General features: G+C 45.2%; 1 protein-coding gene across 3 annotated transcripts in view; it reads left to right on the top strand.

Annotated features, from left to right (window-relative positions):
* Positions 1-16,416, top strand: part of QUA3 (S-adenosyl-L-methionine-dependent methyltransferases superfamily protein) — a 147,518-nt gene that overhangs the window by 69,769 nt on the left and 61,333 nt on the right. For all 3 annotated transcript variants that reach the window (XR_015691838.1, XM_087684553.1, XM_087684554.1), the window contains 2 exons: positions 8,415-8,618; positions 8,762-8,972. Coding sequence is in view for 2 of the 3 variants with exons in the window: in XM_087684553.1 (XP_087540679.1) it covers positions 8,415-8,618; positions 8,762-8,972 (415 nt within the window). In the remaining variant the exon portion in view is untranslated. The remainder of the gene's footprint in view (positions 1-8,414; positions 8,619-8,761; positions 8,973-16,416) is intronic.

Genomic DNA, 16,416 nt, shown 5'->3' with positions numbered 1-16,416 from the left:
GAGAGGAGGGAGGGAGGGAGGGAGGGAGGGAGGGAGAGAGGGTACTTTTTCGTAATTAATACAATTACCTTTTATGAAAAAAAAGAGAGAGAGGACCACAGAAAATCTGCAATGAAGAATGCTGTATAAGGAAGCAAATATGTATACAGGTGCAAAGTGTATATGTGCATATGTCTCCACCTTGAGGATCTCACAATATATGAACTTCGAGGTAGTCTCCACAATTAGCAATTTGGACACTTGAGATCATAATTTGTGAAATTGTGTGTTGAAAGCAGGCAATAAATAAAATATGCTGTCAGCTGCATTTAATGTAGTTGACTGTATTGTTCGATTGCTTGCTATTGTCCAATTGCTTGCTGACATGGCAATTAGACCAATGCTGCCACGTGGCACACCTGCCTGCTAATGTGGCACACTTGCAAACTGGAAAGAACTGCTAACACACACAAATGACAAGAAATGCCTGTCCAAGAGATGACAATCTCTAGCACTCCCTCTTAGATCCTAGACAGGGCAAAAGGCTAGGGATATGGAGTGCTATCGAGATAAAGCTTGAGGAAGCGCCTTCGTAAACAAATCTGCAAGATTGTCCTCTGTCTTGCAGTAGGCCAGATCAATAGTCGCATCCAGAATCTTCTCCCAAATGAAATGGTACTGCATCTCAATGTGCTTCTACCTAGTATGAAACACGGGGTTTTCGGCCAAGGCAACGCAACTCTCATTATCGCCTTGAAGAATAGTAGGACCTATCTGCGGGAGGAGGCAAGATCCTCTTATAGCCTGCGGAGCTACACAGTCTCATATGTGGTAGAAGAAGCTGCGCGATACTCTGCCTCAGTCGAAGATAGGGCAACCGTGGATTTCTTCTTGCCGCTCCATGAAACAACATCGGCACCCAAGGTAAAGCAATAACCGGTCATGGACCTTCGATGATCCACATCGCCAACCCAATCTGAATCACTTCATCTTGTAAGTACCAAGTTTGCATCATTGATACTTGCAGGATAATAGATCCCAAGATTAGGGGTGCCTCGAAGGAACCTCAAAATTCTTTGAGCAGCCTGCCAATGCACCATCTTGGGTTCACTTATGAATCTGGTCAGCACACCTACAGCATAACATAAGTCAACACGAGTATTGAGAAACGAGATCAATGATCCAACCATCTGTCTATAATTGGTAGCATGCGTGTAGACATCTCGCTTAATGGGATTATACAATTGGAAACCTTGAGACTGTGAGCTGAAGCCCACAAACACTTGTCTTTTGTCTATAATTGGTAGCATCCGTGTAGACATCTCGCTTAATGGGATCATACAATTGGAAACCTTGAGACTGTGAGCTGTAGCCCATAAACACTTGTTTTTTGGAAGCAGCTTCAAAATTGTCACTCTGTGTTTTCGGGATGTGAACATAGGCGTCACACCCAAAAACCCTGAAATAAGAAACATTTGGCTTAAGATGCAAAATGTGTTTCATAAGGTGTCATGCCAACAAGAGTGGAAGTAGGGGATTGATTAAGAATGTGGACTACAATAGCCACAGCCTCAGCCCATAGACACTGAGGTGTCTGTTGATGCTCCATCATGGTATGGGACATCTTGATCACACAGGGATTCTTTTGCTTCAATATGCCATTCTCTTGAGGGGTGTTCGTGTTGGCAAACTCCTTGTGAATAGCACAATTTGCAAAAAAACAAGCAAGCTCATTAGAAATAGATTCTATGCCCTTATTTGATCGTAAGCTCTTCAATTTTTGGCCCGATTGGTTCTCCTCAAAGAGCAACCAATCGGTGAAGTTGGAGAAAGCCTCCGACTTCAGCTTAAAAAATTAAACCCATGTCATCTTGCGGTAATCATCCACAATTAGCAGGAAATACAAGTTCCCTTTAAGGGACTCCATCCTCATCGATCCACAAAGATTGGTAGAAACAAGCTCCAAGGGTGTTGAGGACTGCCTCGAAGCCTTGCTAGGAATAGCATCATGAGTTTGCTTCCCATGGACGCAGTATACACACGGTTGCTGGCTCACCATAATATCCGGACAAGCCTCAAACAAGCTATTCCTTAGATGCCTTCTGAAGGTAATCATAGTTGAGGTGGCTAAACCAAGCATGCCATAGCTCGAACAATGTTTGAAGAGAAGTCAAGGCAGAAGAAGATTGCAACTTGTAGACTCCATTTTCCTCATAACCTAAAGCAACTTCTAGACTCCATTTTCCTCATAACCTGAAGTAAGGACCTGTCTTGATCCATGATCAAGAATCTAAAAGGAATCCACATCAAACTCTACTAAGAGGCGGAGGCCACAAATCTTGTGCATCAAAAGTAGATGGTATCGTAAGGCTGGCACATAAAGCACCTCAGATGTATGGGCACTACCTTGTCCATCTGGAATAAGATGCATGTTACCCCGTCCTTGAATAGGGACAAAAAACTATCATGAATGAGAATCTGACCATGCGAAGGCCGCAAATGAGCAACAATTGCTGTAGGAGTCATGTGTTGGAAAGCACTGTCAAAAGACGACGTACTAGCGAGATAGTAGGTTTTGCGGGGAGGAACACGGAGTGAACTCGGTAAACACTGAGAAGAGAAGAGAAGAGAGAAGAAACTTTGATAAATGGAATGATGACTATTGGAATCATGGAGTTGATGTGATACAAGGAAACAAGGGTGCCGTAGCACAAGGAAGATGATGAAGATAGCCACGAACCGCGAACCGCAATGTCCTCCTGAAGGGGTGTGAGGGCGGTGAAGAGGCTGGAGAGAAGAGGTGACAGACTGAATAAATCAGCCGTGAAGAATGAGTGACAGAGGCAACCTATAAATAGTCTAGAGATTGTCTAGGGTGGTGCCCGAAGGGAGGACACCGACTGTCTAGGGTGGCACCCCACTGTGGGTGGCCAGCCCCTTTTTGGGGTTGTCCACTGTGAAACCCTAAATGCAAAACGTGAAACCCTAAATGCAAAACGCAGAACACAAAATTGCGGGTGAAGGGTTTCTTAACACCCCCTCTTAGGCCCAAAAAAGGGAAGAAGAGAAGAGTGAGGTGGAGATAGAATGCTACATGCTGAAGAATGCTCATGCAACTGGTGCCACTTGGACAGTGTCCCTCATGGGGATATTGTTCACTTGCCCAAGCATCCTAGTACAAAGATGATGAAAACATGCAATGCATAGGAGGAATGTTAGACTTTGTGTGGTGCCGAGAACAATAAGGATATGCCCTACTCGATCTCGGGAGTTGGCTTCATGCTGACCAAGGGACGAATAAGATCCACCCTATAATTTGAGAATACCACTTGAAAGTAGACCTTTGAAGATAGTCAGGAGATTGGATGAGTTGTAGAACTCAAAACTCCATGTCGGGAGAGAAGCCACTAGCTGCGTGACTCCATGTTGGAAGGAATACGAAGGCCTAGCCACCAAGTCGTTGCTAAAGACCCAAGGGCCTCGATCTAGGTAGAACCTCTTGATCTTGGGTATGAGGAGAGGAAATGACTGCTTAAAGGAGAGCCACTGCTTGAAAGTGAAAGGTTGTGGTGTGTGAAGAACCATGGCACATAAGGTCTCTCGTTGAAGTAGGAGCACCCTCTGAAGCCAAAGAAGAACTGGAAGCCTCCTCTGAGGGCGAAGTAAGAAAATCCCCCTTTGAATCCTAGTCTGTGAGAGAGAAAGGGAATCCAACCACTCATGGCTCACGGACCGCGAAGCATCTGATGACGAAGAAAGTGCTGAAGAAGATATCTAGGGCTCGGAAGAAGCAGCCAGAAAGCACTCAAAAGTGGCCTCTCGAACCTGAGTGAAAGTGGGTGGGAAAGAAGGAGGCTCAAGATGAGTGAAGGGTGGGGAATAGTCGTGGGCTCTTAGGAGAGTGGACTGTGGGGGAGATGTGGGCCGTGGAAGCCACTGTACTTGGAAGTGGGTGGAGGAAACCTCCACGCAGTGGGGTGGTCTCCAGGAGGGCTTATTGCCTCGTAAGGTCTTAGAGCCTCCATGTACTTGAAAGGACTTAGTGCGCGTCAGATGCGGCTTATTGTCTTGAGCATAATACTCCGATATCTGATGCAGGACGATCTCTGTGGCCCAGAAAGGAGAGGTGGCACAAGGAGTGCCTGGTGGAAGACCCATATAATCCAAAGGGGTGGGAGTAAAGGTCGATGTGGACAGTCATTGGTGGAATGACCGTTCTTTGCCACAGTAGGAATACCTAGTAGAGTGGTCATCTGTTGGGGAAGAAGCCATGGGTATCGGTGTGCCTTGCACAATGTGTGCCAAAAGGGGTATGAGTGCAATGGAAGGATTGATTGTGAGCTGCCAATTGCAAAGAACAGTGACGGCTAGTAGTAGGGAGGAGCCTCCAGCATTCTGGCTAAGCTACCAGCGGCAGGGAGGAGCGGCCAGTAGCAAAGAACAGCTGCTAACAGTAGCGAGGAGTTGCTAGCAGTCTGGCTGAGCCACCAGCAGCAAGGAGGAGGTGCTGGAATGCCGCTAGGTGCAGCAGAAGAGAACAACATGCAAAAAACATTAGGTGCAGGGGAGAGCAACCGCCAAGTTAGGTATTGATGTAGCGGAAGAAGAAGAGAAGTGGATGCCGAACCCCCCACCAATCTTTGCCTTCATTGGAGTGGAGGATCTTTGCCATTGTTTGAGCAGATCCAACTCTGATACCATGTCAAAAGACGATGTTCTGATGAAGATTTGAATCATGGAGTTAATGTGATACAAGGGAACAAGGGTGTTGTAGCACAAGGAAGATGATGAAGGCAGCCATGAACCACGAACCGCAATGTCCTCCTGAAGGGGTGTGAGGGCGGTGGAGAGGTTGGAGAGAAGAGGTGATGGACTGAATGAATCAGCCGTGAAATTGTTTGAGTAGATCCAACTCTGATACCATGTCAAAAGACAATGTTTTGATGAAGATTTGAATCATGGAGTTAATGTGATACAAGGAAACAAGGGTGTCGTAGCACAAGGAAGATGATGAAGGCAGCCACGAACCACGAACCGCAATGTCCTCCTGAAGGGGTGTGAGGGCGATGGAGAGGTTGGAGAGAAGAGGTGATGGATTGAATGAATCAACCGTGAAGAATGAGTGATTGAGGCAGCCTATAAATAGGCAAGTGTCTGTCTAGGGTCACACTGAGAGGGAGGGCACCGGTTGTCTAGGGTGGCACCCCACTATGGGCGCCCAGCCCCTTTTTGGGGCTGTCCATTGTGAAACCCTAAATGCAAAATGCAAAACTGCGGGTGAAGGGTTTCTCAACAGGCACCACTATCAACACGCCACTCTCGAGTGTATGGGGCTGTCAACACAACATTAGAGGCTTGCAAGGTCGATGCCTCAAACACCTCCAAGTGGAGGAAAGTAGCTAATGAGGGAGCCTCAACCACCTCCAAGTGGAGGAAAGCACTTGATGAGGGAGCAACCACCACTTCGGAATCCTTTGAAGATTTCTCCTTCTTCTCCTTGTTGAGGTAGTCCTTCTAGTGACCTGTCTTGCCTCAGATGTGGAAAGTGGACTTCTTTTCCTTGTCCTTCTTTGATTTATCCTCCTCCTTCTTTTGGTCCTTCCCCTTCTTCTGAGAAGATTGACCTTTCAATGCCTCTAATTTAGAAGCGTCGGTCCCCTTTAACTGCTCCTCTTGGTCCAAGACCATAGAAACCAGCTCCTCCTAACGAAGAGTCTCCAACGACCTTGAGGCAAATAAGGGAGAATAAAAACCATTGAAACGAGGCAGTAACTATGAAAGAAGAGTTATTACCATGTCTTTAGAAGTGATCACCTTCCTTGTGTTTTGTACTTTCTTTTGAAGCTACCTCAGCTAGTTAATATACTCTCACATACAAGATGACTTGTTGACACTCATGGTCCTTATCTGCACTTCCAAAGAAACTTGTTTCATGACGGTCATGTGATTATACATCTGATCAAGCTCTAGTCATATCTCTCGGGCCATCGTCAAATGCTCTCTATATGGGAGATCATAGCTTTAGTGCATGAGGGAAATACAAACAAGCGGATGCGAGCATTTAGTTTGTCCCAATGTGCTTGAGCCTTTGCGAACTTCAACTTATCACTTGTAGAGAGTTTGGACTTGTCTCACGAAGAAGGACAATGGATAGCCTCTGTAACAAGCTTCCCCAAATCATAGGACTCCAAAATGGCAAGCATCATAACCTACCAGATGCGGTAGTTCTCACCATCGAGCTTTTGATCTAATGGAAGAGCCCATAACACGGGCACCTTCTGGTTCATGATCTCCCAAAGCTCTATCTCGGCCTCAGAAGACATCTTCACCTAAAATGCTTGCACAAAACACAAAAAGCAGTCCCCTCTGACTGTGTGAATGCAGCCTGCTAGGGCTCTTCTCCGCTTGTCGTGCTTCTTCACTTGCCAGAGGGGATGAAAAGGTAAAATCTGCACTTGAAAGCCCAAAGCACAAGCTTCTTCCTTCTCAAATAGCAAAAATCAGCAGCAGCTTCAGCAACTCTTCTCCTTTCTTGAATGCACATGCTCCTCTGAGACTTGTTTTGGTGCACAGCCCTCTTGCTCACCCTTGAACGTTGACAACACAGCCTTGTGTCTTGCTGAAATCTCCTCTTCATGTAGGTCCACCCTTAATCAGTCATTCAATGCTCTAGTACCATGTTAGAGTGAAGCTGGCGGAAGTGCATGACCAAGGTAGAGAGAGAGAGAGAGAGAGAGAGTGGAACACAAAGTCTGTGATGAAGAATGCTGTACAAGGAAGCAGATATGTACATGGGCATAGAGTGTACGTTTGTGTGTCTCCACCTTGAAGATCTCACAATGTGTGAACCCCAAGGCAATCTCCACGATCAGCAATCTGGTGAAAGTGTGTGCTGAAAACAGGCAATAAATAGCTGGAGGAAAAATGACAAAAATATGCTGTTGGCTGCATTTAATGCAGCTGATTGTACTGTCCAACTGCCTGCTGATGTGGCGATCAGACCAGTGCTGCCACATGGCACACCTGTACATAACTGCCAGCACACACAAATGACAGGAAATGCCTGTCCAGGAGATGACAATCTCTAACACTTCCAGAGTCTTGATACCTAGATGGGTAGGGGAATTGTGGAGACAATTAAGATGGAGATAGACAGTGCTGATACATCCTTGTGAGCATCTGGCTTAGTACCAGGGTATGCATATGCATTCTCCCTCTTTTTCTTTGAGCCGCACAACACTGAATAAGGTCAATTATGTTGGTTATTGCTAGGCTACATACGAGAGAAGGTGGAGCACATTTGTTCAGCCAGTAGGCTGAAGATTGTGACAATCAGCTCCACTGTAGACCATATGTCTTTGTAATGTCACACAAGGTACCCTAGGAACAGCTGCCCCTTTGACTGATATCAAAGAGATTAAGACATGACACCAAAATGAAGGACAAGCATAGGACACATTTCGCGCAGAAGTTAGTTTCATGAGATGATTGATTGACTGATGCTAGTGAGCTTCCTAGGGGCGCAATTCCATAGGAGGATGGCTGTTTTGTTCCTTCTAAAAGTCAAAGATAGGTAAAAAGATATGTTTGGTTTATGATGACAGTGAATTTGGCCTTGAAATATTTGTGTATGGTTAGGAATCCACTGTATATGCTGATCACCTAACTATTGGGTGGTTTGTAGTAACTTTCTACTCCCAGTGCACAGTTGAATGGTGCCAAGCTTGGTGAGATCAAAATGTCCTAGGAAGATCTCACCCTGTTACCATATGCAGAATGGAGTAGCTGCACTCTCGACAGGATGGCTATAGGTTCACTATGGTCTTCCATGCTCAGGTCAGCCTAGTCAATATTCTGTTTCAGATGGATGGCTCTTTCAAAGGAACCATTCATGTGTTTTTAGGAATGAGATAACCTATAGTTGCAGTCAATCATGGAATCAATAGCACCTTAGAGAAGTTTGAGCTTCCTTTATATCAGCCTGATGGGAGAAAGGATGGCTACCTAAATCGCAAAGCATGTTTTTTACTGGCCTGAAAGAAAGGTGCTTTTAGGAAACAAGCAGCGTTACTTGCATATTTGTGAGGGTCCTTTCTGGATGTCACCATGATTTGGTTTATATTAGTTAGACAGGTTAATTAGCTACACGTGCTGCTTCATGACCTAGCATTTAGGCTATATTTGTGTTTGATGACCAATATAGTGGGGCTTCAAGAAAAGTGAAGTATATATGTTAATATCTAATCTGTTCAGCAATGTATGGTTTAATGGGTGATCCTTCTACTGTCCTGAGAGGCCATGCAGATGATCAATGCTGCTTTCTTGTCTATTGGTCTGTAAGGTCATTTCTTTGTAACTGAAGATTACAAAAGATCGTTTCCTATTTTATGTTGCTGCTTCAATGGGAGTGTTCATGTGGGATTTGCTGGTTGCAGGTGTGGTATAGTAATATGCCCCACAGTAAGATTGCAGAGCGGAAGGGCCACCAAGGTTGGATGAAAGAAGAAGGGAGCTACTTTGTCTTTCCTGGTGGTGGCACCATGTTTACTGAGGGAGCTCGACAGTACATTGAAAAGCTTGAGAGTCACATTTCTTTGAGTGATGGCAGTGTTAGGACTGCTTTGGATATAGGCAGTGGAGTATGTATCTCACTTAACTTCTTACCCTGTCAATATTTGATTAGATACCCAGAAGCTAGTTGCTCCTGTACTATCACTTGTGCTTCTGCAGTTGTCCCAGAGTTTCCAGTTGCAAGTAACAGTTAGCTCTTTCTTGTTTGCAGGTTGCTAGTTTTGGGGGTTATATGCTTGAAAAAGATATTTTAACCCTTTCATTTGCCCCTCGCGACTCTCATAAAGCACAGATACAGTTTGCTTTAGAAAGGGGGATACCAGCATTTGTGGCCATGCTTGGGACCCATCGACTCCCATTTCCTGGTTTAGCCTTTGATCTGGCTCACTGTTCACGTTGCTTGATCTCGTTTACGGCTTACAGTGAGTATCTTGTCCTTATTATTGATCTACTTAAATGGTTCCCAGCTATCTACTTTGGGTGAGGTAATTGTGAAGGGGTATGGTTTTACTTGTTAACTCTTTGGGGGAGGTACTTGTGAAAGGATATGGTTTTACCTGTTAACTCTTGGAGGTTACTGCCTTGGAATAACATGTTTGTTGGCCTTTTTTGGGTGGCAAAAACTGGTGTGACTGATTGTATTACCCAGAAGGAAATGCACCGAAGTACAAGCTCAACAGACTAGCTAGAGTTGAATGCAAATCAAATCACCAATATACAAGGCCTATGAGGGCAGTCTAGAGGGGATGTCTATTGCTGCACCTGTTCCTGATTGTGCACCATTTATTCCACAGGTTCTGTCCCATCCCCTACCATCTCCTTAGGTGGTTTCCTTGTACCTCCTGTCCCTTTCAAAGGGTGATGATATCAACAATGTGGCTGTAGATTCCTTGGCCCCTTGTGTTTAAGAGGGGGATTTCCAAGATCATGAGGAGCTTCTTCATCGATACACTACATCCACGGACTTCATCAGCCGTGGCACTTCTTTTGCCACCCTTGGATCCATTTTGTCTTCTTTGGCCTTCAGCCACATCTAGGATATGAGAGGGACTGTTAGTAGTTATGTGTATCATGCACAGTCATCCCCTGCCTATGAGCTTCAGTCTGAGTCATATGGGGACATGAGGAGCTTTGACATTTGATCTGTCATGGGTTTTATAGAGGAGAAATTACTTTTTAGAACATAATTTTCTTTTACATTTCTTTTTCGGTTGGTTTTAGGTTTGTTCACATTGGCTATTTGATATCTTGGGCTGCGTGTAGGGATTGATTAGTTTTCCTTTTATTCAATATTCTTTCAAAGTTCAATGCAACTTTTCTTCTTTTATTTTTAAAAAAAATTGCAGTCTCTCTCTTTTCTTCTCTCTCTGTATTCATGGTTCTTTTGTTGTGCATCCTCTTAGATGTCGACTATGGTGCTGAGAACGTGTGGAAGATGTGAGTGTGGAAGCAACTTAGTTATAAAAACTGTGTCATAGAAGTAGTTGGCATAGTGGTATCAAGAGTCTAAAGGTGAGATTTAGGAGGGAAAGCCATGTCGACTATGTTGGTTGAAGGAACAAGGGCTTAACCAAGAGAGATCATGGAGTGTTAACCCTCAAACGAACAGTGTGGAAAGTCGGAAAATCTAAAGTAGAAGACAAGGCCAAGGCAAAAGTGAAACAAAAGACAAAGGTGTGCCAAGAAGAATCTGGAAACATAAGAAGTGGAGAAAAGTCCTAAATCAAGGAAAAAGGCGCAGGAGAAAAAGTGCGAGTCTATATTGTTGTAAAAAAGCGCAAGGTGCACCATGATTTATTTTAAGAGTGCCGGGCTCTCACCCGTGCAATTTGTAATTGTAGACAGGCGGTGGAAAGGAAGCTAGGAAGATAGGAGGATACGGGCCGGGGGGGAGTGCCCCCTCAGACCCTCGCAGAGGGGATTCTACCCCCTCCGCACCTGCCCCAAGTAGACTAGAGAGAAAACGCGCGCGGCAACGGGTCCTCCAAATTAGATCCTATTATAGTAATGGTTCTACACGAGCATGGATTCTCACTTGCAAAAGAGCAACCAAATGCCCATACCCGAACAAAGACAAATAGAGACCCTAGAATCTCGATGGGCCAATCTAGCGTACAAGGATAAAAAGGCCATGCCACAAAAACATGTCTAGATTGCGTCCGGACTACATCTAGTCAAAGCGGAATGCAACAACCTTAAGCGACAATTGCGAGGATGACTAGACATGTCAGTCTTGAAGATAGATGCACCTTGAATGGCACTGCACAGACGATCCAAGATATCAGTAGAGAAACCAAATCTAGTTGTGTAGTTGGGGATTCAAGGGCATGCATCAGGAGGCTTAAATTTACAAGCCAAGACTCAGAAGATGAAGACATAGTGCCACTTGCTTATCTTAGGGTCAAACTCACCGCAAAAAGAGAGCATAGTATCGATGCTCTCATCGATGAAGGGGCAGATTTTAATATCTTGACCTATGAAGCATGGACTCTGCTAGGCTAACCTGGGCTCACATTGACTAATGTAACTATTAGTTCTTACAGGGGACACTTGCAAGCACTTATAGAGAAGTGCAAAATCCTTGTAACCATTGAAACGGAAAGCTTGCCTATCCTGTTTCATGTTCCTCGAAATAGTGTTAATTGTGGAAAGGAAATCCTCCTAGGACAACCCTTCAAAAGGGCAACGAAGTGCGAGGTCGATTACGTAGCGCAAAGGATACACTTGACACTATCGGGTGTGAGGATAGTCACGACCTTTAGCCAGGGTGACCTCATCGAATCTTGAGGGAAAGGCAAGGAAGGTGCTGATATAACAGGCAAGCCTAGTAATGAGAGCAAGGACCTGTTGAAAGAGTTGATACAAGCACACAGGTTGAACAACGAGAACCAGCGAGTGAGGCCATACTTGAAACAAGAAGGTCAGGAGACAATGTCAAGGACGGGCTTTGGACTTACAAATATCGTAGAAGACCCCAAAAGAAACCCAAGCCTTATAGATGAAGGTGTCGATGGAGAGTCAACACAACACGAGATGGATATCCAAAGCGTTGCTATGTGCTCAAGGGTATTATGCAGGTAACCGATGGATTTGGGTACTAAGACCCCCTGCTAAACCACCTCTATTGGCTGAAGGCTAGATTGCATCAAAAGCAAATTAGTACAGGAGGAAATCTAAGAGAAACTCCAGGTCTCGGAGCAAGAAACCAAACATGAGTATTCGAAAGAAAGAGCCTCAGTCTAGTATGCTTAATAAGCAGATGTTAGGCGTAACTGTTGAGCGTGCACAAAGACCACTAGTGCTCAAGGAACTTTTGACTTCCCAAGAGGATAATGAGCACCACAGACACAACGCTACTCATAAGAAGACTGATTGCTCAACAAAGCAAATGGCACAATCGTCTAACAGCCACAAGCAAATCTTTCAGCCAATGCCAAGTCTACCTAAGAGTCCTAGATCTCCTACACCCTCTTTTCGTAAATGTACACAGGAAGGACAACAACAGTCGTTAAGTGCGGCTACTCAAACCCAATCTCTACCTCCATCTGAGCTTCCAAATGTCCAAGAGATGGGACATAACACCACCCGTAGCCCTTGGCTAAAGGCTATGCCTGTGCAATCTAATGTGGCTAGATCAACTGAGGCTTGACTTACACAAGTGAATGCTCAAGGGGCAACAAAAGACACGACTACTTCCGATCGGCCTAAGGACTTGACACCGCAATCCACTAATAGTAGCCAGTCCACTGAACTAGTGGCTGCCTGTTCCAATCAGGAATTGGAGAAGGAGCTAAACAAAGGAGAATTAGCTGTAGAGCTAGACTCTCCAAAAAGAGAGGGGATTGTATCCCCACAACCTAGCAAGGCTATTCAGCAGGCCATGTGTTCTGAAAAATCAAAGAGACCATCACCATCAATGGTTTCTCGTACCACTCAATCCACCGATAATAGAACTTGCATTGACAAATCAGGAGTGGATACAACACTGTCACAACAGGGTAACAAATCTATACCAGTCACATCCAAGGAGAACCATGACGCAATAACAAAGCCTCAAGAGGAACATGGAAATCCCAGTGACATAAGTAATCCTAGAATTGACCAATCTTGCTCATCTAGGTCCTAGCTCCCAGCTATGCTGTAACTGAGTTGGATGCTAAACTCAAAGTATTTGTATGTGTCTACATGGGAGCATTTCCTAGGGGGCAAATGAAAGAATACTTGCCATTTCCCCTATCCTCGGAGGAGCAAGAACATCTTGACGAGTACTATGACAGGCTTATGCATGAATGTATGCGACTCATCTCTGACGGGGAAGCCGACGAACTACGCTTAACTGTGACATTCCATCATGTGCTCTGCTAACCAAATCTCTTGGAGATAGAGCAACTAAAGCGACAATCAGAGAGTCGAAGTCAATTAAAAAAATGTTGGTTTGAAAACTGCGTTATAATGGCCGAACTGGGAGCCCAAATTATGACGGTCTTAGAGGAGCGATTGGCCAAATGGCGGTCTCAAAGAGACCCAATCTATGTGACGGCAACTTCCTTTTCAGTGCTGACTACCATTCGGGGTATGGACTTAGCTGGAACTAGCCAAGAGAACTCTCTGGCTGATAAGGTTCTCATTGAGGAGGAGCTACATGTTGCCAAAAGACTTGGACAAGATACCATGCTACTTGATGTTGCAAAATATCTATTGTTATTGAGTAAGCTGCCACGAGTACTGGATGCGTGTGCCACACTCCAGCACAATCCTGAGTTCTACAATTGGTTTTTATCCTCACGAAGCGACATGGATTCGTAAATATGTACATAAATAAACAATGACTTTTGTGACCCTGCGTAGATAATATCAATACACATAAGCAATGATAGTTAAGCGCAGGGAGAAGAGTTAGGTTTGACAGGACTGAGCTTCTCAGGTTCTCCTCTCACCACACGTCTAGAAGTTGTGTGACCATTATCGCCTCCAGGTGGAGGGCATATAACTCTCATTACCACCATAGAAAGCCCTGACCAACACCTCTGAGGGCGTAGACGGGGCGTCGTCCCTTGCTACAGGCTTTCACTCCGTTTTCGATCTATCCTTCTGGGGATGAGCCCTACCCCATTCCATCACACCTAGCCCGTGCAACTTGGCGTGAGCAAAGATCTGCTATTAGCGGGAATACGCCCCGCAGTCCAGGCAGGACGAACATCATCACAAGGACTGTCCCTCTACAACACACTGCATGCCTCACCGCACCCCTTGTCTTATGCGCTTGATAATCCACTGTTTAATCCCTTTCATGCAAATAATTCTATCCTGCCTCAAGACCTAACCTTGGTTCACATTTTGTAGATTCTTCCATAATAGCCGTCATGAAGTACGCAATGTAGGGGGCATGCAAGGAAGCTCTCCTCCTGCGGAGGGAGCATAAGACACTAGCGCCTTCACCAGAACGCTACGTGCCTACTCTAAAGAGGTACGCGCCGAAAAGAGGCCCTAAGCGACACCGCCCAAGACGCAGGAAAAATCCCCAAGCCAAGAGGACGAAGGCTCAAGGGAGCACCGGGGGTGTAGCGATACCGGCCGTGCAGGCCCTCACCAAACACTCGGATACCAGGTGCTTGAAAGAGGAGAAGGTAGCTAGAAACAAGAGGGAATTTTATGAACTATTTAAAAGCATTCTTGAAACAGCTGCAGCCAGGGATTAACCATTCGGGTCCCGGTCGATATCTTCCCTGCCTAGCCTGACAGGAGCCCACCACCAGTATAGCCCTAGTCGTCTGATCACCCAAATTCACCCCGTCTCATACGAATGGAATAGGCCCTATGTTGTATAAGTTGTTGGCCAAATGCCATATTGTCATAACTTTTTGTCCTTAGTGGTTTAAGGGGCATGCTCCCTAATTGTACAAACCTTCCTTACCTACTACTAATATATATCATGTCTTTAACAAGCGCCGATGATATGCAGCACGGTCAGTACCATAGGATTTTAATAAAGTAATATCCTTTTGTGTTGCATCTGCTCGTTATAATTCATGCATGCGACTTGCATACACTCTTACGAAGTATCAAGTGGATGCAAGATGACACAGGTCTTTGTACGAAAGTGTTCAATGCCCAAGTCACCACAAGACCACCAACCTCAGAAAGAGCCATGATTGAAAGTGAAAATCATCCTTGCCAATCGCCTACATTGCATGGCCCAAAGCATGATCAGTGGGTGGCCACTCTCTCTTTCTGGGTCAAACGCTACACTTGGCACTCATAGCAGCTGTTACCTAAATTGTACTACCAACTACCGAACGTTCGGTGTCAATGTGTTCAATTATGCTACATCGTGTTGTCACAACGCAAAGGATGTCTCATACACCTTCATGTGTACTTCTCCTCAACACGGACAACTTTGCTTCATCCACACATTGTTACGAGGAACTAGACCTGCGGTTTTCTAACTACGTAATATCTAAGTATGCACGAGTACTCATATAATATCTGCACCAAAATATATACACAGTTTGGGTCCTCAAGTGCCGGACAATACTCTCAGCTTGCGTAGAGTTTGACCTGTTTTCCAAACTAGTCAAACTATGTCTTGTGTAGGATAAGAAGACTAGCACTACCCCCAGGGAGAGACCACATATGAGAGGTTTTCAATTGTAGGTATTGAATACTCTATCAAATGCATCGTCAGCTCTTCATCATCACTCAATTCTAATCTCTTGACCATTCATATCATGTAAGCCTACCAAACAATCGGCCAGTGCAGAATCCCCACAAACCACCACTTGTACCAACCCCCAGCGTAATTCCTAGCAATGAACAGAACTTCCCCCAACTCCAACCACCCTATCACTAGCCACCCATGCCAACAACGTGGCCCCAACGACCTTCATTTGCCCATCACTAGAAATTCTCCAAGGCAACCACAGATGTTCCTTCCACCCACGTCTTCGATGCATGCCAAAGCCTGCTACTTACGATGGTGAGTGCCATGGGACTGACACTCGTCTAGGACGAGGGTAATGTTAACCCTTAAACGAACAAGGTGGAAAAGCCGGAAAATCTAAAGCAGAAGACAAGCCAAGGCAAAAATGAAACAGAAGACAAAGATCCGCCAATAAGAATCTGGAAACACAAGAAGTGTAGAAAACTCCTAAATCAAGAAAAAAGACGTAGGAGAAAAAGTACGAGTCCATACTGTTGTAAAAAAGCGCAAGGCGTACCATGATTTATTTTAAGAGTGCTGGGCTCTCACCCGTGCAATTTGTAAATGTAGACGGGCGGTGAAAAGGAAGCTAGGAAGATAGGAGGACAATGGGAAAAATGGCCTAGGCTACGGCCGGCCATGTAAAAAAGGGTATAAGGGGATGACTGCCTAAAAGGGATTTAGGGTTTTGTATATAAAGTTGAAAAGTGACTGAGAAGCTCATTCTTGTGTGTGGCCAAAAGTGGCTCTTCTCTTCTTCTTCTTCTTTTTCTTCTTCTTGTTCTTGCTTGCTTGAGCTTGTGCTTGAGAGAGGAAGTGTGAGTGTGTGAGGGAGTGAGTGTGTGAGGGTGAGGGACCGGGGAGGAGAAGCTCTCCATCTTCTCCTCTCTTCTTCTCTTCTCTTCTCTTCTTTTGCTCGCGGCAATGAAGCTTGGAGCGGGAAGCTTGAGGATGGAGCTCGCTTGAAGCTTCCACTTGGATTGTGGAGCTACTGGAGTGCGCGGGAGAGGAGGTAACTCGATTGGTATGGAGGTAAGCTCACTATACTCATGGACAGGTAGCGCATTGGCTATGTGAGAGGTAGCCATTAGTGCTTGGCTTGGAATGTTTGAAGCAATAAGCTGTCCGTGGGTCTTGGCGGTTGAGCGAGAGCTCCCACATGGAGC

The sequence above is a fragment of the Lygodium microphyllum genome, chromosome 9 (assembly GCF_053477565.2).
Source record: "Lygodium microphyllum isolate KBCC chromosome 9, Lygodium_microphyllum_v1.1.10, whole genome shotgun sequence".
Taxonomy (NCBI): domain Eukaryota; kingdom Viridiplantae; phylum Streptophyta; class Polypodiopsida; order Schizaeales; family Lygodiaceae; genus Lygodium; species Lygodium microphyllum.
The sequence above is the reverse complement of the archived record's forward strand: the minus strand, read 5'-3'. Positions and strand labels throughout refer to the sequence as shown.